This window comes from Nymphaea colorata, chromosome 1 (genome assembly GCF_008831285.2).
Source record: "Nymphaea colorata isolate Beijing-Zhang1983 chromosome 1, ASM883128v2, whole genome shotgun sequence".
In the NCBI taxonomy this organism is placed as follows: domain Eukaryota; kingdom Viridiplantae; phylum Streptophyta; class Magnoliopsida; order Nymphaeales; family Nymphaeaceae; genus Nymphaea; species Nymphaea colorata.
In genome coordinates, this window is record NC_045138.2 from 37,393,877 (window position 1) to 37,418,136 (window position 24,260).

Below are 24,260 nucleotides of genomic sequence, written 5' to 3' on the forward strand. Positions count from 1 at the left end.
TATATATATGGTGTTGCCTTAGTAAGGCTTTGGTAGTTTGAGCGGGTGAAGGGGTGTAGTATATATAGTTGCTCAGGTTGGAAGGAAGGTCGATGAAAACCCAACCATCAGTAAGCATGGGCATTGGGCCGGCCAAGCCCGCTTCACGAGTTAAAACCCGTTAGTATGATTAACATTAAAAAATATATATAAATATAATTAACTATAATAAAATATATAATTGTATAATAGTAATATTACATATAAATTATCAGGTCGAAATAGTTTGAGTCAGATGGAGCTAGGCTGGTCCGACACCCAATTTTTGGGATTGGACCTAGGATAGAGTCAGGCTGGATACTAGGTACAGGTACCTGACCCAATACCCAAACTTAATCATCAGTTTTCTGACCCAATATACTAGGACCTAGGATATTGGGTACCTGACCCAATATACTAGGATATTGGGTACCTGACCCAATATACTAGGACCTAGGATATTGGGTACTTGACTCAATACCCAAACTGGACACATTATTCTTCTGAATTGCAAATAATGGTAGTGTGGTACTTTAATTGATGAGTGTATACAAGTCCATTCAAGTATAAAATTAGCCATGAATCTCGAAAACAAGCGAATGGGCAGAAGGCTTCAGCCTTTCTTCCACTCACCCAAATGTTTGATGGTTCCAGTTCATACATAATTAAAAAAGAAAGAGAGTCACTCAAAGTATGACTATCTGTCAAATTAAATTCAATAAAAAGCACAAAACAAGCCTCCTTATAAGGACAAAACGGTAAAAGTGCATTTTTTTTCTCAAAAGACAGATCTTTCTTCAAAAATATGTTTGAACGTCAGATTGACTTTTGCACTTTCGAGAGATCATATATATGGCCGTGATTTTCTGAATTTTATACGATTCCATAATCAGTCCTAAATTAATTGCAATTTGTTAGCCTGGGTGGGGACAGAGTCAGGGGCTCGGCTATGGCCCCCCAAGCTTTTGAAAATTTAAATTTATCATTTATGTTTCGAAAATTTTAATTTCCACCCCAGTAGAATTTTTGAAAATTACGTTCGGCCTTCCTTTGATAAAAACGTTAGCTCCACTTCTAGCCTCGGTATTAACATTTTGAAAATGACTTCCGTTCAAAACCATTCCACCAAAGTGATGAAATATGGTCCGACCAAGAAAAGCCTCATCAGTGAATTGAACATACGTTTTTTTTTTTAATACCAAAAAACAAGTATTCAAATGGGTCAATATTTATTTCAAAAAAAATATTATTTATTTTGACTGCTTAGAAAATCATTATTTAGTTTAAAAAAAATGACCTAAAAATGCTCTCTCTAAAAAGTGTTGTTTTCCTGACTTAGTTCACCAGTAAAGAAAGTGGCCTGATGTTAGCTCATCCTATCGAATGAGGCCCGATATCATTAATTCGCTTACACAGAGAATATTAATGCTAAACGAAATCTATCTTGGGAAGTCGATATCATTTGATAGTCTTAGCATTGATATGAAAAGCTATGTAACTTTGAAGTCATGACAATATAATTTTGTATTTCTCCTACAAAAATTTTGTAGGCCGTGCTTTGCACTTGTCCATCTTATATTCCTTCCAACTAGGCTTTTATATATATATATATACACACACAAATGAGCGCACCAAATACAAATACTAATTATAAACTAAGCGGATACAATGAATGCCAACAGAAAATTGGCAACTCATAAAATTAATTATTAGTTGACTTTTAAAAACCACTTTGCGTATATTCATTTACAGGTCATCTGATCATATTGTTCGTATTGTAAATATTAGTGCACACAGGTTCTCATTATTAATATTATTCATATTCTAAAAGCCTCAAGGATGATGTTTGCTTAGGCTCTTCTCCTCCACTGGGTTGGACTCAGCTAAATATTGGGAATACGAAACACTTTGTTCCACAGAACACAACGTTCCTGCTTAGAGAAGCGACAGAAATTCTTATTTATAGAAATTTTAGTTTTTTTATGGGTGTTTGACGAAGAATGTCACATGACACACCTTTTACCGTGTTTGAATAGAAGTCTATGATAGATCAAGACAACAATATGTCTGCTAAAAACTTCTTTTGATTAAACATTCAGGCACGTTTTCAGGCATGTTTGAGCCTTTGGCTGCCCGACTCTTTGTTCCTGATTGGTCAATTTTACAGAGACGAAGTTCTGGTTTCTCAACGAGCCCTTTGTAAGGCAGATAAAAGATTTTGAAAACCCATATATAGACTGCATATGTTAAATCTGGAGAAACTAATATATATATATATATATATATATAAGCCCGTTTGAATGACTTGTACAATACAAACTTTGCATCTTCACAAAACAAAGTAGTATGGGAAGCAGATGTTGCTGCCGATTAAGGGAGATGGCAGCAGAAAACAAAAAAAATTAAAATACCCTATAGGGGCCATGGCCTTTCCTCAAATTTAAAAAATTAAAAAATATTGCATGTAAAGTTTAAAATTAGTTTATCCTATATGAAAATTTTAAAAAATTATATTTCGATCCATGTTAAAATTTTAAAACTATAGTTTAACCCTCTGCAAGGAAAAATTCCCTGCAAGATTTATAAAAGTTCAAAATATTACATGTAAAATTTAAAAGTTTTAGTTTTACATAAAAATTTTAAACATTATATTTTGGCCCTCTGTTAAAATTTTGAAACTATAGTCCAACTCCTGTAATAAAAAATTCTTAGCTCTGTCCTGCCTTTAACAAAAAAAAAGAAAAAAGAAAAAAGAAAATTAAGCAACAATAAAAGAAAAAATGGCCCTAACATGTTAAAACTGACAAGGAGTCTCATATTAACAGTCACTAGTTACTTGCAGTGGCCAAGCCATGTATTTATATATTGGTAGCTCTTTATACGTGAATGCCCCTTAAACTTTAAAACTTAAGCTCTTAATGCATCTTAGCCAGAAATTTCTAACTCTATCACGGGTTATCGGAGCAGTCAATTTTAAATTTTTTTCCACCTGAAAACTTTATTTTGATAAAAAAAAGTCAGCCTACTATCCTACCAACTCGTACCAATAAAAAATTGAAAGGAAGACCTGAAGGATTTCAAAGGCACGTTCGACGGAAAGCTACTTGGTTGACATTCTGGAGCCTCCAATTCAGCTGCAAATCTCCTTTTCTTCTTCTCCCATTTGATCTATTTATTAGATATTTGAAGTATCTTCTTCAACTTTTGAAGTTCTTAAGCTGTCGCCAATCAAGAAAGGCAGCCACCAAGACAATTGTTACTTTTCCTTTTGAATTTGTACCATCAAGGAGATATGGCAAGACCAATTCACCTCGTGGCTCGCCAAATTCATTGGCATGGAATCTTTCTGACGTTTAGGTTGATTTTGATGCATAGATTTATGTGGGAAAAGCAAATAAAGATAAGTTCACCGTTGAGAAAGATATGCATGGACTTGCACCATCTGATTTAGTTATTTTTGGATCCAAATTGGTTTCAGATCAATATGAAGACTCTGCAATAAACCCGAAGGTAAATGGGAGGAAAAAAAAAAAAAGGAGTACATCCATTTAGAGCACCCAAGTGAGTTGGGTTTTATCTCTTTTTCCTTACTTTTAGGGTTCGGAACTGCACCCATGTCATGCGGTGTATTTCAATTTCAACCTACACGTAAGATACATCCTTCTTTATGCTACAAATTCATAGCCCAACTGGGGTTTGAACCGGAGACCGTAAACCCACACATTCGTAGTTGACATTTGATAAATAATTTATTTTCTCAACAAACGTCCGGATGGCACGGTCGTGTTCCGTACAAAATTATTTGTGTACTTTAGTCCACAGGAGGGCTTCAGCTTTCAATATGTGTATTTATGTGGTCATATAAGCGTAAGTCGTCAAGGAAGGAAGGTGGAATCCGACCCTTCTATTAATTAGGTTAAATCATGAGACACTGATGAACCTTGACACGCAAGGCTTGTCGATATAAATATTTATGCATATTCGGTCATTGTCCTGCCCCTTCAAAGATCATCCTTTCCTATTTCTTGAAGGAAAATCCATCTGCTTATATGCAACATTCAACATTCGTGGTGAAACATGCATGAGACTGGTTCTAGTCTTCATCTCCAAGTTTTAGCTTCTTGTTCTATTTCCTTAGCAGCCTCACAAAAAATTCAAAGATGTTTTCATGCTTAAAAGCTTAAAAAATGACTTTTGAGTTTTTTTTTTCTGGTGAGTGAGAAGTTAATAACTCATTTTTTTGGAAAAGAGGCTGGAAAGCCTCCAATTCCCTCTAGTTATCCGGTTCTGGTTTGCATCAGCAATGACAACGGTGCACACTCCAACTTAGGCACGGTTGCTACCAGTCTGACGGTCTAAAAGCCCTGAAAATTGTCACACTTTAAAATCTTACCCTATCGTTCTCAAAAAATTAATTCAGGAGACTTTTTCTTATGATCGTTTTGCACACCATAAATCTTACACCATCTTTCTCAAACATTAATTCAGGAGACCTTCTATAGGATTCGGTAGATGAAAAACATGTTGACACAAGTGATTTTCTCATGAGGAGTAGGTTAGCGAACTAAAGTTTCATATTATCCACTGAGCTCTAGTGTTGTACAGTACCTTATTCGTTCTGAGGAGCAGGAGAAGCATACTTCGAAAATACAGTTAAAATGTTAAAGAAATTGTTTTGACAGTGCTGTGGAATTGTTTCTGGTTATGAACATCACACACATACACACACACACGCGTGCGTGCAGACAGCTGGACTGAGTAAATATGAATGCTTTGTATGCTGATTATAAGATGATATGTCAAGAATAACTCTACATATTCAATTCGAATATGATCCATTGATATTTATAGCTTGAGCTTGCTCACTTCACTTAAACAAGTTCATGAACTTTAATATTGTTTATGTAAATCTTCAATACACTAAGGTCAATTTGCTTAACCTTAGCCAATATCATAATAAATAAACTAAAATTTCAAGACAAGATGATGTTTATGAGCTTTCGTTTTTCAAAGATAAGATGTTATTTGATTATTGAATTTTGTTTCTTGTCGGCCTTTAGAAACTCAATTTTTTTTTTTCTAAATTAAACGCTGGCCAGCTAACACGTATGGCCCTGGTCACACGGCGCGCGCGCATGTACATACACAAGCAAGTGGAGAAGATGAATTAATAAAACAAAGGGAAAAGAAAACATGAAGCTCAAGTGCAATCCCGCAAAAGCAAGCACAATGAAACTAGGGGTTGATCCTCCAGTATTGATTTTATAGACAAAATTCTTTCACCACCTATCGTCACTCATCAATTTGTCATTTAAGATATGCTTCAAAATTTCCTCCCTCCTACTCAATACGTAATATTTTGTGACAGCATTGAATAATTTATCATCTCCTACAGCTAGCTTTTAACTTCTTTTTATCGTGTGTGTGTGTGTGTGTATATATATATATATATATATGGATGACAGAATCATAGTTGTCATTAGGTGAGCGCTGATAGCATCAGCATCGTGGAAGCTCGTTAAAGGTTCAGGCGGCAGCCATAGATAAGATTGGCCAGAGCGCGACCAAGCTCGTCTCACAGTCCGATAGGTGCTGCGTTCAGGTTCTGGAGATCATGAACTTGGTCAATTTTTTTAAGGTGACGCCAGAGTTGTGACTTCGAGGAAGCATATCAAAGTTCTCCAAGTAAGCTCCTGATAGGCTCTATTAATAAAAGAATTTATGAGCGAGTGATGGCAGCACGGTGTGGCAAGGCAAGCTCACATGCATGTATAAAAGGAGATACAGAGTCCATAGGCGGAGCTGCACGCAGAGTAGCATAGGACAGAGAAGCAAAGAGAATTCTAAGGCATCGGTAACAGCACGAGGATCGATCGATCATCGAAGCAAGGAGAGAAGTGAAGGTTGCAGCATCATGGAAGGCCGTTCTTTGGCGGAGACGTCCACCTGGGCTTTCTCTGCTGTCTTCGCTGTGTTGATTGCTGTCTCTGTCCTCATCGAACACGCTTCACAGATTGCCACGCGAGTACTGCGCTCTCTTTTGTTTTTTCTCTCTCTCCTTTTCTCTCTATGAATTGAAATTTGCCAGATATTTAATTTTGTTGGTTCTACTTTTAGTATCTTTGGAGAAGAAGGAAAAAGGCTCTGATCAAGGCTCTTCAGAAGATAAAGGAAGGTTAGAAGAGTTCGGAATGAACATGGTTACTTCTTTTATATTTGATTGGTTTTCTCACAGCTGGTGTGTACATATATGTGTAGAACTCATGCTGCTGGGCTTCATATCTTTGCTGCTCACGGTTGCTGAAAAACCCATCACAAAGATCTGCGTCACTAAAAGCGTTAGTGAGACTTTCCTTCCTTGCTTTCTCTCCCATGAAACGAGCAAAGGAGAGTTGAATCATGGAGTTCAAGAAATGTCTTCGTGCGAAAAGAAGGTAACAGTGAATTTAACAAGGAAGAGAGAAAAACAAAATTGTTTGCAAGCCTTGTATCAAACTTTTAGTTGTAGACGCAAGTAACTGGGGAGCTTCCCTTTGTCTGCTCATGATGTTTAGGGTATGGTTTCCTTAATATCTGAAAAAGGAATAAAGCAGCTTCATATCTTCATATTTGTTCTGGCTGTCTTCCACGTCTTCTTCAGCCTGGTCACCATGACCCTAGGCTTGGCCAAGGTCTGAGAACTGCCATTTCATATATTCTGTTAATTTTAGTTAGTGAAGCCATTAACTGAGATCATGAATGGTCGTGACCTAGATGAGGAGATGGAAAGCTTGGGAAAATGAGACACACACTCTCGAATACCAGATTTCCTATGGTGAGAATAATTATTATTCTGACGCATGTACTTGGGAATGCGTTTCGCTCAGATTATTCATGTGTATTGGACTGCGAAATTTTGCAGACCCTCGAAGGTTCAGGCTTACAAGGCAGACCTCTTTTGGGCAGCGGCACTTGAAGTTCTGGAGCAACCATCCTCTCCTCCTCTGGCCTGTAAGTTCCAGCTTCCTTGCTTTAAACATCAGCAATTTGAGTTCATAATTCGCATATAGTTTACATTTTACAATCTTGATAGTAATTAGATGGATTAAGGGAGGATCTCGCTCATAGACACAGAGTCCTTAATTTCTTTTAATCAGACGTTCTTCTTTTTGTTTATGCAGGTGGCTTTTTTCCGCCAGTTTTTCGAGGGAGTATCGAAAGCAGACTATTTCACTCTCAGACATGGATTCATTACGGTGAGAGATCTATAGCGAGAGAGAGAGAAAGAGAGAGAGATCTGTTTGATTGTTCATCTGATCATGCCTCTTTGGATATTCGATTCTCAGGCTCATCACTTGACGGGTGGTAGCAGCTTTGACTTCCACATGTACTTGGCGAGGGCACTTGACGAAGACTTTGAGGCGGTTGTTGGCATCAGGCACGTCTCATTCGCAAAAACAAACCATCAAATAGCTGAATGCATATATTTTATATCAATTAGTATACGCATTTGACTTTCCCTGGTATTGATTCCTTTCCTTTTTTGTTTTCTGCAGTATATGGCTGTGGATTCTTTCACTATCTTTCATTTTCTTCAAGGCAGTTGGTAACCTTTCTCTCTCTCTCTCTCTCTCTCCCCCATTTTCTGACATTTCATATTGAGGGGTCTTGTATATTTGATTTACTGAGACTTTTCAAGCACTCATGAGGCCATTGGAAAGTATACTAATCAAGCTTGGACCTTAAGGCAAGCAACACTTTATGTGGGTTCCAAACATATAGTACACTGTGTCAATTTGGTTGCACTTCAAGTCGCCCCCATGACCATGACCGAAGATTTTATCATTGTGTTTATAATTGCAAATACCATCTTCTAGAAGAAGTTCAACAATATTACTTAATGACTTGCCCTTCATTTGTTTGCAGTTTTTTATCACTATTTCTGGCTTCCATTTATCCCCTTAGCGGTAAGTTTAAGCAAGATCTATTCCTTAGATTCTCTTTAATACAACTACTTGCTCAGTTATTCTAATTGTGTTGAATTTGGATCTGCAGCTGGTTTTGGTGGTGGGAACAAAGCTGCAAGTGATCATCACAAAAATGTGTGTAAGAAGTCATCGAAAATCAGAAGTGGTTGGAGGGTCTCTGCTGGTCAAGCCCGATGACAAGCTCTTCTGGTTTGGCCACCCTCAGTTTCTCCTCTACCTCATCCACTTCATCCTCTTCCAGGTAAGAGCTCCTTGAAGGGTCATAAACGGGTCGGGTTTGGGTCGGATGTACGCATATTTGAACTGACTTAAGCGAATCTGGTTTACTCAGACTTGGATGTGGATCCAGGTATGAATTTAGTTAAAGCCTTTGAATAGATCACTAATGAAACAAATCAATACGCTTTTAACCATCCAGATTCGAAATCTCAGTCCAGTTCTGATGCAGGACTCCGACCCAGAGCCTAACCTGTTTAAGTAATCCAGAGGCTGTTCTAGATCTGTCTAAGACAAACTAAGTTCAGGTCTGTCGGACCTTTGGTTCAGACCCGGACCTCATTTGATGAATATTTCCTTTGATGGGTACCACATGAACAAAAGGGGAACGATATTTTCTTTGTATGTGCCACTTATCCAGCTTCATTAGTGTACAGAATGTGCAAATTTGGCCGAGGGACTCATTGGAGTTCGACTTGGAGACAGGTTCTTTGTTTTTCATTGGTACAGTCAGTGGCATGCCCCTTTTTGATATGTGACTCCATTGATGTGTGTTTCTGATGAATGGCGCCAAGCGCTGAGGTTTGCTCTGTGATCTTCTTCCTCCCTCATTGGACAACTTGAATCCGGTTTTTTGTACATGATATAGAAGAAAAAGTTGTTGACTTTTACTATAATATACATTATAGTAAAAGTCAACAACTTTTTCTTCTATATCATGTACAAAAAACCGGATTCAAGTTGTCCAATGAGGGAGGAAAAATATCACAGACCAATATATATATCCACAACTTTTCATCAACTTATGAATAACTAAGTTGTAATATTGCGACAGCCATTAATATGTGACCATATCAACAGCACTTTTTTAACATATAGTACTTTATATTCTAACTTAACTTCTAATGTGACAATATATGAATGATCAGTTTGGTGAAATTCCATGCTTGTTGATGTAAAACTTGTTTAATTTCTTTTGTCGTCAACAAATTATGATGACATCCACAAAGCAATTTGTAGGAGTTATAGTTAAAAGGAGACAAATTAATACTGCTATTGCTGTTCTCTGCAGTATAAATATGTGGGTTATAATGCAAATGTTTATGAAACGTAACCTTTGATCTCTTCCATCTATAAACAGTTGAACGATTTCTTGTTTAATTCCTTGCAGAATTCCTTTCAACTGGCATTCTTAACGTGGAAAACAGTAAGTGATATAACTTTCTGTGTTTCATGTGTCTTTAATTCAAAGGCATGAACAACTTACTAAGTAGATCATGTTCGCTATGCAGATCGAGTTTGGCACAAATTCATGCATGCATGAGAAAGAGATAAGTAGCGTACTGAAGATTGTACTGGGAGTAGCAGTGCAGTTCATCTCCGGCTATGTGACTCTGCCACTCTATGCGTTAGTCACACAGGTACTTTCCCAATTTCAAATCCAATTTACACTTTTTCATTCCGAAGAAACGGAAACCAAGTCAACATTCTGCTTGAATCTTTTAGTCTCAATGATCATATTCTAAATTGTGATCGAAACTGACAAGGATCACGGCCAATTGTTTGCATTCAACAGATGGGCAGCCGAATACGAGAGGCAGTGTTCCCGGAGCGCGTCGCCCGTGGCCTGAGAAACTGGCATGAAAGAGCACGTAAGAATGTGAAGAAGAACAAGGTCTCACCTAGCAGCAGCCTCTCACCAAGCCTCTCGCCCAGATACCTCCTCACAGCTACAAACTCGCTAGCTAGTGATTACAGATCAATGCCGAGCGCGAGCTCGACACCTGACTTTGTGAAGATTGATGTTCCCAATCTGGAGATAGCAGAGGTGGAAGGCCCCCAAGTTGTTGCCAGTGAGTGTCCTGCCAATGAGTCGACCTACAATGGCGAGATCTCATTTGGGGTACAGCCGCAGCAGGCCGATGCTTAGTTGAGATTCCATGGAATTTTCATGTTCTCTGTAGAAACAGGACAACTTCAATATCTCAAATAATGTAAATGAAAGTGATAGTCACTACTCTACCACTTGGAGGTGGGTTTCATAAAAGATCACTTTGTGTTCTTAGAAGTAGAACACATGTTCCAAAAGTATTTGAGTGTTTGCAGAACATGCTGTGATCATATTCAACATTTGACTGTCGAATTTAGAAGCAACGTTCGTAATTGCGATATATTTTTTGAGTGTGCGCCTGTTTCGGTTCCTTTTCTACAAAGAAACGATCGTCAGCCGTCCAATTAGACCACTGGATTATAAGATTCCCATGCTATAATATCAAACTCAGGAAGTTGCATCATTTCCACTAATAACATGAAAAAGGAATATGCTGTTCACCTGTATGCTTGTTTAAGATCTGTAGTGTGCAGACTAAAATACTCTTGGCGGGTAAAAAGGAGAGGCCCTCTACAAGAATTAAAAAAGCAGTGAAAAAAAGTTTTAAAAGACTTTTTTTTCTTTTTTCTGAAGACTCTCTAAAATACTCAGGGCCCAACTATGCCTCCTTCGATCGGATTGTGCAAAGGATTTACACTTGCAGAAGCCACCACATTATGTTCTCTAACAAAAACTACATGCAATAAACCAAAAGAAAAAGAACAGTGAATGGAAATTAGATTACAATCTAAGTAATCAATGATAATTAAACCCAGTCCAAAACGGACATCATTGAGAACAAGTCATGCCTTGATGTATGAGGATTGATCATGTAACTTGGAAGGTATTGAGAAACTAAAAGCGATCAATAAAATAAAAAAATGACATGTTTAAAGATTAGGGCATTCCAAGAGAAAAAGAAAATGCATCAACCATTTGGTCAAGCGTTTGAATGATAGGCTGTATGGAGCGCACTTGAAATGTGGTGGGAGACATGTTGTATATCTCGGGCTTGCAACTAATCCTATGTGGGACTCATCTACACCATTCCTTAATACTTATTTTTATGTCTGTGGTCATTAATTCCTCATTTATTTTATTTTGTATGGAAGACTTGAAAGTTTATGACACAAATAAACTCTAAACGGATTGAAAACCTAAATGAGAAAAAAAAAAAGAGACCACACGAGATGATAAACAAAAATAGAAAATTAAGCAAAAAATTATTTTTTACAAAAGACAAAAACCCTCTCAACGAAAAACAATGCTCAAGAAAATGGTCGAGAGGCGAGAGCTCGCCAAGCAACTGAAACTAAAAGGAGGAAAAAAAAAATAAATAAATAAAAACTTGTTTTGTTCAATAACATAGAAAAATAAAAAACCTTAAAATCGTGCCTTCCACCATGAACAGTGGATTCAACTCCGAACAAAAGAGGGCGAAGAGATCTGTAGATGGCCGTATATGTACATATGCCATGCCACCCATTCTTGCCCTCCAAACTAAAGAGCGCGAAGATGGAGTACTCGCACGCCTCATCACCTCTTCTGGTTCTTTCCCTTTGTCTCTCAGCTGCCTTCTTCTTCACCACCACTGCCGCCCAACAGTCGCCGGCGTCAGCATCGTCTTCTGGCCCACCTCAGGGATCCGGTGCCGGCGGCCCGTATAAGCTGCACTTCAGCAATCTCTCCAGCCAGCAAGTGAACGTGAGCACCGGCGCGGTGGAGACGGCCATCGGTCATGCTGTAAACTTGACGAAGCCGTTGGCTTTTTACCAGGTGGAGAAGGTGCTGCAGCCCGAGGTCACAGAATCTGGATCTGGACCATCAAGTGGTTCTCCGCCTCCTCCTCCTGCACCCACCGGTAATGGAGGTCAAGCGGAGGCACCGGGTTCGGCCCAAGCGGAGGATGCCGGCTCCGCCGGTTCTCAGACGGGCGCAGCGCCGGTTGGTGTTAGAGCACAGTGGTGTCTGTTGGCCGTCACTTGCTTGGTTTGCCTCGGACTGATGATGTGAGAAAAGCGTCGTGTGACTTGTCTTCGTGTCTGTGCTACCGCATTCGAACTATTGGCAACTTCTTTTCTTATAATTTCTTTTAATAATTTTACAAAAGGGCTTTTAACTTTGGTGAAATAATACATAAATGCATCCTTACGTTTAAATTTTTTTTCTGTAATCATTTTTGGTGCTCAATTGAGGCGGTTGAATGAGAAGAACTCCAACATGGATAGTACCACATAAATTTATAAAAGCATCCTTAAGTTGAAATATAGGATCCCTTTCCAAGCTCTATATCGATAAGAAGTTCATGCATGTCTACGTTCATAAGAAACCAACACTACCAAAAAAAAAAAAAAAAAAAACCCAAGTCTATGGAATAATATTTGAGCACCTTAGCGTACTAATTGGAGCCAAAGCCTTTTTGTCATCAAGATCGGGAAGGTCATTCCATGAAAATCACATATTAAGCACCATCAATGAAATGAACCCAATTCAATTGATTGCCACAGCAATCAGCAGCATGCTTGTGCTATACAGTTGTTGTCTCCTTCTCCTCGTCAAAGTTCAAACACTGTTGAGACAAAATTGTTACTTTCCAAGTCACATATACAGAGTGAGAGCACCGATTTAATTTTACACCGTTTACTGCGCAATATAATTTATCGTTCGTCGGTTTCTACCAAGTTCTTTTCAAGTGCCATTTTGATTAAGATGAGTATTCCCCCTTAGCCCCTCCTATGCACTACCTCGAAAAGTGTAACATATATTTTCCTCCTCCCTTTTCTGATGATGTGGAACCATCAGGTCTAAGCGGTTGACTTACTGTAAAACTTGTGAACCTTAGTCTACTTGCCGGATGCTGCAACATGGCTAATATATGTTTAATTGATGTCAGTGCCAGAGCTAGAAATCTAAGCTATATATATGTGTGTATATATAGTGGGTTTGTACAGAGTGGGTTAAAATATATGTTATATATATAGTATACTATTAACATATAATATGTTATATATAACATATACATTATATATATATGTGTGTGTGTGTGTGTGTGTGTGTGCACAACATAATATAACATATATAATATATGTATATTATACCATGTGACCACATCAACAGTACTTTTTTAACATATATTACTTTATATTCTTAAAAGTTTCTTCTAATGTGACTATATGAATGATCAGATTGGGCATGACGATTATATATACAAAGCAAAAAATGCTGCTTGGTGAATTTACATGCTTGTTGATGTAAAACTTGTTAAATTTCTCTTGTCGCCTACAAATTATGGTGACATCCACAAAGCAATTTGTAGGAGTTATTTTTAAGAGGAGACAAATTGCTACTGCTATTGCTATTCTCTGCAGTATATATATGTGGGTGATAATGCAAATGTTTAACAAACGTAACCTTTGATCCCTTCCATCTATAAACAGTTGAACGACTTCTTGTTTAATTCCTTGCAGAATTCCTTTCAACTGGCATTCTTAACGTGGAAAACAGTAAGTGATATAACTTTGTCTGTTTCATGTGTCTCTAATTCAAAAGCATGAACAACTTACTAAGTAGATCATGTTCACTATGCAGATCGAGTTTGGTACAAATTCACGCATGCATGAGAAAGAGATAAGTACCGTACTGAAGATTGTGTTGGGAGTAGCAGTGGCAGTTCATCTCCGGCTATGTTGACTCTGCAACTCTATGCGTTAGTCACACAGGTACTTTCCAAATTTCATATCCAATTTATACTTTTTTATTCCGAAGAAACGGAAACCAAGTTAACATTCTGCTTGAATCTTTTAGTTTCAATGATCATATTCTAAATTGTGATCGAAATTGACAAGGATCGCTGCCAACTGTTTGCATTCAACAGATGGGCAGCCGAATACGAGAGGCAGTGTTCCCGGAGCGCGTCGCCCGTGGCCTGAGAAACTGGCTTGAAAGAGCACGAAAGAATGTGAAGAAGAGCAAGGTCTCAACTAGCAGCAGCCTCTCACCAAGCCTCTCGCCCAGATACCTCCTCACAGCTACTAACTCGCTAGCTGCCGAGCGCGACCTCGACACCTGACTTTGTGAAGATTGATGTTTCCAATCGGGTGATAGCAGAGGTGGAAGGCCCCCAAGTTGCCGCCACTGAGTGCCCTGCCAATGAATCGACCTGCAATGGCGATATCTCATTTGGGTTGCAGCCGCAGCAAAACGATGCTTAGTTGAGATTCCATGGAATTTTCATGTTCTCTGTAGATACAGGACAACTTCAATATCTCAAATAATGTAAATGGAAGTGATAGTCCCTACACTTACTGAAGCCACCACATTATGTTCCTTAACAAAACTACATGCAGTAGCAAATCTAATATAACTTCAAAGATGCATTAGACTTTGTGAAAGTGTGATATTTCTAAATATTATAGATTGTATAATATCAAAGCCTTTATTTGTTCCATGAGCAACCGAAAATTACAATTTCTTTTTGCATTTTATCGCATTGTCATTCAGAATTAATTTATAGATTGCTCAAGGGCTGGATCCGAATCTTCCACCGGTTCAAGAATTAGAACAACGGTTGCCCCCACCTATGCTGCATGGAAGTGTGCTGATGGCGATGACAATATTTGAGTTGAATGATATATCATAGGTCCAACAAGCCGAAACCTTGAATAAACATCAACGAAAATTAAAAGAAAATGAACAGTGAGTGGAAATTAGATTACAATATAAGTAAACAATGATAATTAAAACCAGTCCAAAACGGGCATCATTGAGAACAAATCATTCCTTGATGTATGGGGATGGATCATGCACCTTGGAAGGCCAAAGAAAAACTAAAATCGATCAATAAAATAAAAAAAAAAATGTCATGTTTAAAAATTGCGGCATGCCAAGGGAATAGAAAATGCATCAACCATTTGGTCAAGCGTTTGAATGATAGGCTGTATGGAGCGCACTTGAAATGTGGTGGGAGACATGTTGCATATCACGGGCTTGCAACTAATCCTCTGTGGGACTCATCTACACCATTCCTTAATTCTTATTTTTATGCCTGTGGTCATTAATTCCTCATTCATTTTATTTTGTATGGAAGACTTCAAAGTTTATGACCCAAATAAACTCTAAACAGATTGAAAACCTAAAGAAGAAAACAAAAAGAGACCACAGGAGATGATAAACAAAATTGGAAAATTAAGCAAACATTATTTTTTACAAAAGACAAAAACCCTCTTAATGAGAAACAATGGTCGAGAGCTCTTCAAGCAACTGAAACTAAAAGGAGGCAAAAAAATTTAAAAACATCAAAATTGAAAAGAAAAGAAAAAAAAAAAAAAAACTTAAAATCGTGCCTTCCACCATGAACAGTGGATTCAACTCCGAACAAAAGATGGCGAAGAGATCTGTAGTTGGCCGTATATGTACATAAGCCATGCCACCCATTCTTGCCTCCAACACCAAGAGCCCACCAAAACAAAGAACGCGAAGATGGAGTACTCGCACGCCTCATCGCCTCTTCTGGTTCTCTCCCTTTGTCTCTCAGCTGCCTTCTTCGATGTGCACATATAGTTGATGCTCGCTAAGTTCAAAATAAAAACTAATTTATTATCAACCCCACCACCTAGTCTGCTGCACCAATCCCCTCAAAATTTTCTGAATACCAAGAAAATCTCTTAACTAAAAATTTCAATAATAATGTTTTTACCTAAAGAAACAGGGCACATACTGGGGGCCAAAATTTATTAAGTAAAAGCTAAAACATAATATTCAATTCCCCATCTTTGACAAATTTACGGAGAAAATAAACATGCTGCGCAAACCAGCGCCAGCAAATATGGACTTGGCGAAGATAAATACTTAGATCTTCCCTCTCCAGAAGTAGTCCTAAGAACGAAGAAACAAACAAAGAAAAAGAAATAAGTAAAAGCATCGCATTGAATTCTAATTCTTTAATCCCAATGAATTTGAAAGAGGGGGACGACCGAAGGCATAAAGAATTGTGGGTCGCCCCTCTTCTCAGCGGAGTTCGGCCCGAGACTTAAATTAAAGATTATCTGTTCCATGTCCCGTCGGCCGGTTCGGTCTCTCTCAATGGATCTTACGTGCCAGCACGTTCACCTCACCTACTCATGCCTTATACAAGAGCCCATGGCGTCCTGCCCATTTTCCACGGCACCAAAACCACGAAGATAATGGCGGCATCTCAGGCTCTCGTCATCCTCTCCCTGTGCCTCTCATCTACACTTCTCTTCTCATCCGCTCCTGCTCAAGGTCAGCCCGCTCCGCCGCCGCCGCCGTTGAACTTGATCGACACGCTGCAGAAAGCCGGCCAATACTCCACGCTCATCCGCCTCCTCGGCACCACAAGGGTCGGCGACCAGCTAGCTTACCAGCTCAACAACTTCTCGAAAGCCACCTTCTTCGCACCCACCGACGCCGCCTTCAACAGCCTTCCCTCGGGCTTCCTCAACACCATGTCGATGGAGCAGCAGGTTAAGCTCCTCAACTTCCACGTCGTTCCCCATCTCTTCACTTGGAACGACTTCAAGAATGGCGTCCCTCCCCAGGCGACTCAGGCCTCCGGACCCAACGGCCCTTACGTCCTCACCTTCACCTTCATCTCTGACCAGCAGGTGAAGGTGAGCACCGGGTTGGTGGAGACGATCTTCACTAATGCTCTGAACTTGACGCCGCCGCTAGCAATCTATCAGGTCGACAAGGTGCTGATTCCACCCGGTATGTTCAGCCCCTCTTCCGCATCGTCGTCGTCGCCGGCACCAGGCAGCGGCTCTGCGCCATCTTCTTCTGCTTCACCACCATCGTCCTCTGCGCAACCACTTGCACCTTCCTCGTCATCGTCACCCCTGCCATCAGCGCCAACACCGACGAGTTCTTCACCTCCAACTCATGCGCCGCCTAGCAAATCTGCTCCGTCGCCAACCACCCCTCGTGCCAGTGCACCTGCTTCCACCGGTTCAGCGCCGGCTTCGACCAGCACTGAAACTGGTTCAGCACCTGCCGGTGCCCTTGGGCCCTGGAGCTTGATGGGCAGCCTCATGGCCGCTGCACTGGCTACAATGGTTTAGATTACTTGACCGCGAAGGCCTATACTGTGTGCCATTTCTATGTCTTCTTCTTCTTCTGTGTGCTGTCATCTGCTCCGTATGTGTTGCTCTATTCCGTATTCACTTTGAATCGTGTGATATTTCAATGCATATACTTAAATTTGTATTGGTTTATGACCAGTAAGTTTCATATAAATTGTGCTGTCAACGTAGAGATTAAGCATCTCTTTATAAATAAATTAATTTTAAGGTATCTTAAGACACCCACCGTCGATCACTTTTCATATACTGTAAGAAAAAGGTAGATTACGAAATTTCAGTGATCAGATTAATACTGATCTCAGCATCTGAAGTGTAGCTGCACCCGCTTTTGGACGTGCTCTCGCTACATGCGTCCTAATCAAAGGAGAAAAATGAGGATGTTCATATGTTTTTTTTAATGGATTCCATACTCGTAGGGTGACAGCATAATTGGACGGAATAAATCTCGCTACTTTCTTTTCCTTTTAACATTTATAGGCACGAATCTATTTATACCTAGATATTAATTGAAAACAAAAATAAAATTTTGCTACTTTCCTGGCTTTAAGAATTTTAACATTTATAAGCACGAACCTATTTACATCTAGATATTTTTGGCAACAAAAGAATCCAGATCTGGATAAAAACAATGTTTTTTCTTTCCATATATGAAGAAAATCTAATTAGTAAATTTGATGCTTAGAAATGCAAAAGTTAAAAATGTGGCCCGTGATGGTTTGCAACCATGATCAGGATACCGGAATACCAACCCGAAATTGGATCCATTTAATTGGATTTAGTGCAAAGCATTATCCAAATCCTAACTAAGCACGCACTGGTTGTGGATAGGGTGACTAAGCCAAGAGATCTGATCTTGTGCGTTCTGGATTTGGATTCAATTGAAAAAAATTCGGGTCCGATACCAAATTCGACTAGGACGCGCACGTATAAAGGCCGACCTTGCGTATTGTGTGGAAGGAAGAAACAGAGCAAGCAAGAAGAAGAGAATGGCGGCCTGCAACTCGTTCTTCATCCTCTCCTTCTGCCTCTCATCTGCAATCCTCTTCTCCACCATTGCTGCTACAACCCCGCCGCTGCCTCCGCTGAACTTGATCGACACGCTTCAGAAAGGCGGCCAATACTCGACGCTCCTCCTCCTCCTCGCCACCACACAGGTGGCGAACGAGCTAGCCAACGAGCTCAACAACAGCTTCACAAAGGCCACCTTCTTCGCTCCCACCGACGGCGCCTTCAACAGTCTCCAGAAGGGCCTCCTCAACTCCCTGACGACGGAGCAGATGGTCAAGCTTCTGAACTTCCACGTCATCCCCCGCCTCTTCACGTGGAGCGACTTCACGAATGGCGTTCCTCCTCAACAGACTCAGGCCTCAGGGCCCGACGGCCCCTACTTCCTTAACTTCACCTCCATCTCCAACCAGCAGGTGAGGGTCAGCACGGGCTTGGTGGAGACGTCCTTCTCTAATGCCCTCAACTTGACGCCCCCGCTAGCAATTTATCAAGTCGATCAGGTGCTGTTTCCGCCGGATGAGTTCGGCGTCGTTTCCCCTCCGGCACCGGCGCCGGCTCCATCGCCGAAGAGTGGTGCTGCACCGTCTTCATCTCCCTCACCATCGTCGTCTGCATCTCCATCTGCTCCGCCACCATCTTCATCACCCCCACAACCGTCGCCTCCATCACCAGCGGGTGCTGCACCATCAAATCCGGCATCGGACTCTCCCGTTCCCGATGCACCTGGTTCGACCGGCTCCGAAGTGGGTTCGGCGCCTGCTGCTCTGAATGGCTTGTGGGGATTGATACTGAGCCTCATGGCTGCAGTGGGAGTGGCTTATATTGCTCTGGTAGTGTGAGAATAGTGAGTTATTTTTAGAGAGAAGTGGAGGGATGATGCCGTCTGTGTGATCTTTCATTTCTCGGGTGATTAGTCATTTTATAGTTTGTGGCACGTGACATTCACTCACTCTCAACTACATCTACTTGTGTAGTCTTTTTCGTTGCTTCTTTGAGTTCCATTAGATATATGAAATGTTTCTCCGATCTCTGTTTCCCTTTATTCGTCTCCGGCTAGTCGGAATTTCTCCCGCTCACCAGAAAAACGTACAACAGGAAAAAGGAAAAGAATTGTCCACATCACTTCTGTTTTGTAATCTTTTTTCTATTTTGAGGGAGAAATGAATCTCATGCATTAGATGCCAACAATTAACGGCGTAATCTTTTCGAATTGGGTAGTTTCCTCTTAATGTGTGACAGTAACAGATCAGAACGAGTAAATGCTAATGAGTAGAAGAAGAGGAAACAACGCAGCAGATTGGCAAATTACAGATGCTCACAAAGCAAAAGAGTAGCAACGAATTAACGGCCAAACAATCTCACGGTCCAAAAGCAATCTGTGGACTATTCGCTTTCCCATTTTACTCGGCAACCTTCTTGCTCTGATGCTGTAACGGTAAGAGGTAATTGTGGCAAGAATTTCTGCATCAAAATCGTCCTTAAAGAGACGACGCAGATAACATTAGATGTGAGTATTACGCCTCTTATCTCAAATTTATTGCACCTTTTTCTGGTTGTCCCTTGATTTAGTAGCTATAACAAATACAGACTGTACTAAGAATTACATACATCATTCTAAAACAGTGTACCAAGTATTGAGCTCTTAGAATCAGAACCATGGTTACATAGGCACCTGACAGTAACAGGAGGAGTTATTTGACAACAGCAACACTGATACAGTGTTTCTCGGGAATTAGATCTAAACATTAGAGCAAATTAATGAAACAGTTCTACTGTATTTTAGTAATCTGTTTCAACTTTTAGGACAACTTTATGGAACCAGAATGTTAGTGTTCATTGTATAGGCCAATTTGGCGGTCCGAACCAATATGCATCAGCTGATACACACCAAAGTTGGCATTGGTTCGCCTTTCAAGGCTTGAAGAAACCAATGCCAACTTGTGCTCGGCTAGAAACCAGTCCACATGAAGGTTAGGGTTGAAATTCAATTGAATATCTAAAATTGAACCAAATTTATGACTGGGGAGCTTGCAGGGGCCATGCGCACACCTCCCCCTTCCCTCCCTTTCAATTTCTTTTTTTAAATTTTGTATGCAAATTTTTACTTAACCTAAACAAAAATTTGAAATAATTATATTTCACCTCTTGTCAAAATTTTAAAAATATAACTCATCCCCCCTAAAAGGGCCCCAAAAGAGCCCCCATTGTTATCTGTGAGTGAGAGGTTGACAATCCACCCCTATAAAGAGGCATAAAACAACTGTTTTTGAATAAAAAAATTACAAATAGGTGCCTACTAATGTGCCAGTATCAAACAACTGCCCAATCTTTCAAAATAATCAAGACACTTAACTTTTGCATCTGATTCTTAAAAAACCGTCTTCTCGTACAAAATATTAAAAAAAAAGGGAGACTATAACATCCTCCTCAAACAAAGTTCAAAAGAGTAGGAAGTGAATCGACCGGCTTTAAAGATTAGAAACTCGGGATTTTCACTGAATAGACCTTGACGTATAACCCGCTCTTCTAGCCTCAACTGGAAAGAGATCAAATTTGAATTCGAAGCAATGGATGTCTTGTAATTCAATGATTTTGATTCCTGTTCGTTCCACCAATTAAAATCAAATTTGGCCCAATCTTTTACTAAATAAAAGAATTGAGCCCGAACCAACTCAAGAATGAGGCTCCCATGCATTTGCATATATCAATATGTACATACGTATGCTATGCAGTATGTAAGAAAGATCTAAAATTAAAATCTTCTCTTTAAAACTAAAGAGTTCAATCTTTTTATTGTTGGATCCATAATAAACCCATGGATCCTCGGGATTGACGGATCATTTGATATTCTCTAATTCTAGATTATAGATCAAGCTAAGGGTCACAATCCCGTATTTCATGTTTCAATAAAAACTAATATTAATAATATGTACAAAATTTCTTAAGAGGAGGGAACAGCCAAGGGCAACCGACTCTCGCCGGCTAGTGACGACCCAGCGATCGTTGCCGTCCGATAATAGGATGGGAGCAGGCACGGTAATCCCTCGCTGAACGACAAGGGTGTGAGTCTTATTTATTTTTATTTTTTTTTTAAATGGTGGTTTTTGTCTTTCTCTTGGTTAATTTAATATTTTTAATGAAAAAAAAAGCAAGGTTTTCGTCAATGATGAATTTCAGATGTGGGTCGGAAGTTTGATATTGGCGCCGGCTGCGTTATTTTTAGGCGCCTATTTGCAATTTCTTCTTTCTTTAGTAAATGTAACCTTAAGCTGCAAAACAAAATCCTGGGAAGTCCAGGAGAGAGGAGTTACCCACGGCTAAAGCCATGGCTAAAACCATTTTCTTGATGACCAAATCCGTCATCGGTATCATGTTAGGAGATGGATAAATCCATCAATAATTTCTGATATTAGGTATTTAGGAGACTGTGGACCGTGGCTGAAAGGTTTTTAATGATGGCTAAATCTGTCGCCAGCATTGTGTTCGGTGACGGACGAATGGGTAACTAATTGTTGGTATTCGGCAATGGTTTTGGAACGTCTATCGTAGGTTGGAACAGATCACAGGTAAACACTTGTATCAAGCGAATGAGTTCGAGCGTCAGGTACGGCCTATAATGTGATTTGGATTTGGATTAAAAGTCGGATTCATGCATCTGTTAAAAATTCATTGGATTCTGATTATGAATTTTAATTTTGGGTTTGATATTTTTCTTTCTCTGAATTTGAATCTGAATTCATATCTGAAATATAGATATCTGAAAAAACTGATATGGTAAAATATACATCTGATTTAGATATGATCCATTGACATCACCACCTAAAGATCTAATTGCCGATAAATAAGATGAGCCAGATCCAACTAAATGATTTGAACCTGCTCCGGTCATTGATCCATTTACATCCGTGTTACCTAGGCCGGGTCAACAGATCGAATGCACCTAATACCAAACATGGTTAGTAACAAATATAATCATATTTTCCATTCCTAAATTGGATCTAAATGCAAAATAATCTGAATTATTAAGGCCGCAACTGTGTCTGAACTTGAATGCAAATGGTAATTCTAGTACATCCGAGTCTAAAATCACCCACATGATCTACACTAGATAGGGATGACAAGATTTGAACGGGGTTAGTTAACAGACATACTCCTCAATAAACCGGGTTAGGCTCAATCCAAGCCGGACCAAGGGCGGTTAGGGCTAGGACAGGCCACACCAGTCCAAATGAATTTGCAGCTAGAGATGTTAACAAATCGGATTTGAATTAAATATATACTTAATCATATCTACTTTTTCAGATATTCGCATATTTAAATTTGAACCCAAATTCAAATACAAATGAAGAAAACCCATGTTTGAATCTCAGTCTAAAATCTGATTGAATGAACCAAATCCAACTTTTAAATTCACATCCAAATCCAAATTTTAGGCAGAGTTTGGCCGGTTTTCAAAATATAAGGGTATTAGGTGTATGATATTTATTTAAAACTACATTCGATTTGAATTCGAACCCGAATTCGAATTTGATTATATAATTATGTATATTTGAATACGAATCTGATTGAATGCCATTTGTTAAATCTGAATCCAGTCCTTTTTCTTAATCAGATATTAATTGAATGGTTCGATCGGGTATCCCATCCAAATGAGATATGTTGACATCCTTGTTTGCAGCTTACATACTGCCAAGTTCAGTAATTGCTTTCTAACTAGCTTGGGTGCATCTTCTTTGAAATGCTTGATGTTAGAAAGCTCGACCCATGTATAAGAAATTGTGCATGAGGGTATGAAATGACCAAAATATCCTTGGTCAATAAATAGGATAGCCCCTCATACAAGGACAAAAAAGAGAGTGAAAAAACATGTTTAAAAAGGAGTTCCATTCAATTATATGCGAAACGTTTATTTATTTTCTCGTTGACATCTTCACTGTTAATGAAAGCAACGGGTGGTGATGATGTCATAATGGCCAACCACTGCATACATATATATATATATATATAAGAGAAGGAATGTCAATGGTTCGATGGCTTGACGGCCTTCTACTTACTACATTACATGATTGATCAATGGAGATGTCAAAAGGTCGTTCCCACTCTCCAGCTTCAGAGTTTCATCTTATCCGTCCTCATCGGATCTCCACTCAATCGACTCAAGCTTGTCCTTGGGCTTCGATCTGACACTTAAAGTTGCATACCAATCTGATAGGTATAAGATTTCACATTTGTTTGTGGGATTTTAGATTATGATCTAAACATAGAATTCATACCAGATACCTTTTCTTTGCCAGATCCAACTAAGAGAGTCCAGTTTGTTTGTCACAATGCATTTTCCAATGTGTCGGCAGCTTTCTCTCTCTCTCTCTCTCTCTCTCTCTCTCTCTCTCTATATATATATATATATATATATATATATATATATATATATATATATATATATATATATATATATATATATATATATATATATATATATATATATGACGGTCTGTCGCCGTCCATATTTTGGTAGTTGATTATTATACGCAAAGGCAAAAGGTAGATAGGCAATGAGCCCAAATTGTTTGGACTTTGGTGGGGAGAAAGATATATGCACCTTATATAAAAAATATAAAGTTTTTATGGGCTGCAAACATATCGGATTTGAATTGGATATATTCTTAAAGATATATATCCCTTGTAAGGATGTTCAATGGTTTTGGATTTGAATGTGAAGGAAGGTAGGTTCTATATGAAACTCACAATCCAAATCCGATTGTTCAATTCGCATGTGAATCTGACTACTACTTTTAAACAATGTCCGAATTGCATTACAATATGTTAAAAAACTGGATTAGACATTTAATATAAGATATTTATTTAAAACTTTTGTTACTTACTACAAAAGATCGATAGAATCATGTACACATCAGCACTTAATTAATTAAATACGCACCTTCCTGAAAACGTCAAGTCATCACAAATAAAAAAAAAATTCTCCGATTTTTTTATCATTTTTTTGATATATCTCAATTTACATAAAACGACAGAGTGCCTTTCGTAAATGCACTTGAGCTGGAGCGCACCTGTGGGTGTCGGTTT

General features: G+C 39.2%; 3 protein-coding genes across 5 annotated transcripts; all 3 read left to right on the top strand.

Annotated features, from left to right (window-relative positions):
* The first annotated feature begins 5,831 nt into the window (after window positions 1–5,831).
* On the top strand, window positions 5,832–13,956 carry LOC116265717 (MLO-like protein 6). 3 transcript variants are annotated; one of them, XR_007574725.1, is made up of 15 exons: window positions 5,832–6,043; window positions 6,136–6,193; window positions 6,277–6,452; window positions 6,573–6,689; window positions 6,772–6,832; window positions 6,920–7,008; window positions 7,179–7,253; window positions 7,344–7,435; window positions 7,554–7,603; window positions 7,924–7,964; window positions 8,053–8,226; window positions 8,639–8,705; window positions 9,373–9,408; window positions 9,494–9,622; window positions 13,946–13,956. XR_007574725.1 is itself a non-coding variant. In XM_031646541.1 (14 exons), the coding sequence occupies exons 1-14, from the start codon at window positions 5,933–5,935 to the stop codon at window positions 10,129–10,131; spliced, it is 1,563 nt and encodes a 520-aa protein (XP_031502401.1). In that variant the 5' UTR covers window positions 5,832–5,932; the 3' UTR covers window positions 10,132–10,232. The 3 variants fall into 3 exon arrangements, 1 of the variants encoding a protein (XP_031502401.1); XR_004175177.2 differs by lacking the exon at window positions 13,946–13,956 and adding an exon at window positions 9,778–9,912; XM_031646541.1 differs by lacking the exons at window positions 8,639–8,705; window positions 13,946–13,956 and adding an exon at window positions 9,778–10,232.
* A 2,297-nt stretch (window positions 13,957–16,253) lies between these two features.
* Window positions 16,254–17,147, top strand: LOC126409722 (fasciclin-like arabinogalactan protein 6). Its single transcript, XM_050075680.1, has one exon. The coding sequence runs from the start codon at window positions 16,254–16,256 to the stop codon at window positions 17,145–17,147; it is 894 nt and encodes a 297-aa protein (XP_049931637.1).
* A 1,007-nt stretch (window positions 17,148–18,154) lies between these two features.
* Window positions 18,155–19,015, top strand: LOC116246635 (fasciclin-like arabinogalactan protein 9). Its single transcript, XM_031618432.2, has one exon. It carries the CDS (start codon window positions 18,155–18,157, stop codon window positions 19,013–19,015), a length of 861 nt encoding a protein of 286 aa, XP_031474292.2.
* The last annotated feature ends 5,245 nt before the right edge of the window (window positions 19,016–24,260 follow it).

Coding starts and splice junctions, on each gene's coding strand:
- LOC116265717 (XM_031646541.1), top strand. CDS start 5,933: ATGGAAGGCCGTTCTTTGGCGGAGACGTCCACCTGGGCTTTCTCTGCT. Junction 6,044..6,135: donor CTTCACAGATTGCCACGCGA/GTACTGCGCTCT, acceptor TTCTACTTTTAG/TATCTTTGGAGAAGAAGGAA. Junction 6,194..6,276: donor TCTTCAGAAGATAAAGGAAG/GTTAGAAGAGTT, acceptor ATATATGTGTAG/AACTCATGCTGCTGGGCTTC.
- LOC126409722 (XM_050075680.1), top strand. CDS start 16,254: ATGGCGGCATCTCAGGCTCTCGTCATCCTCTCCCTGTGCCTCTCATCT.
- LOC116246635 (XM_031618432.2), top strand. CDS start 18,155: ATGGCGGCCTGCAACTCGTTCTTCATCCTCTCCTTCTGCCTCTCATCT.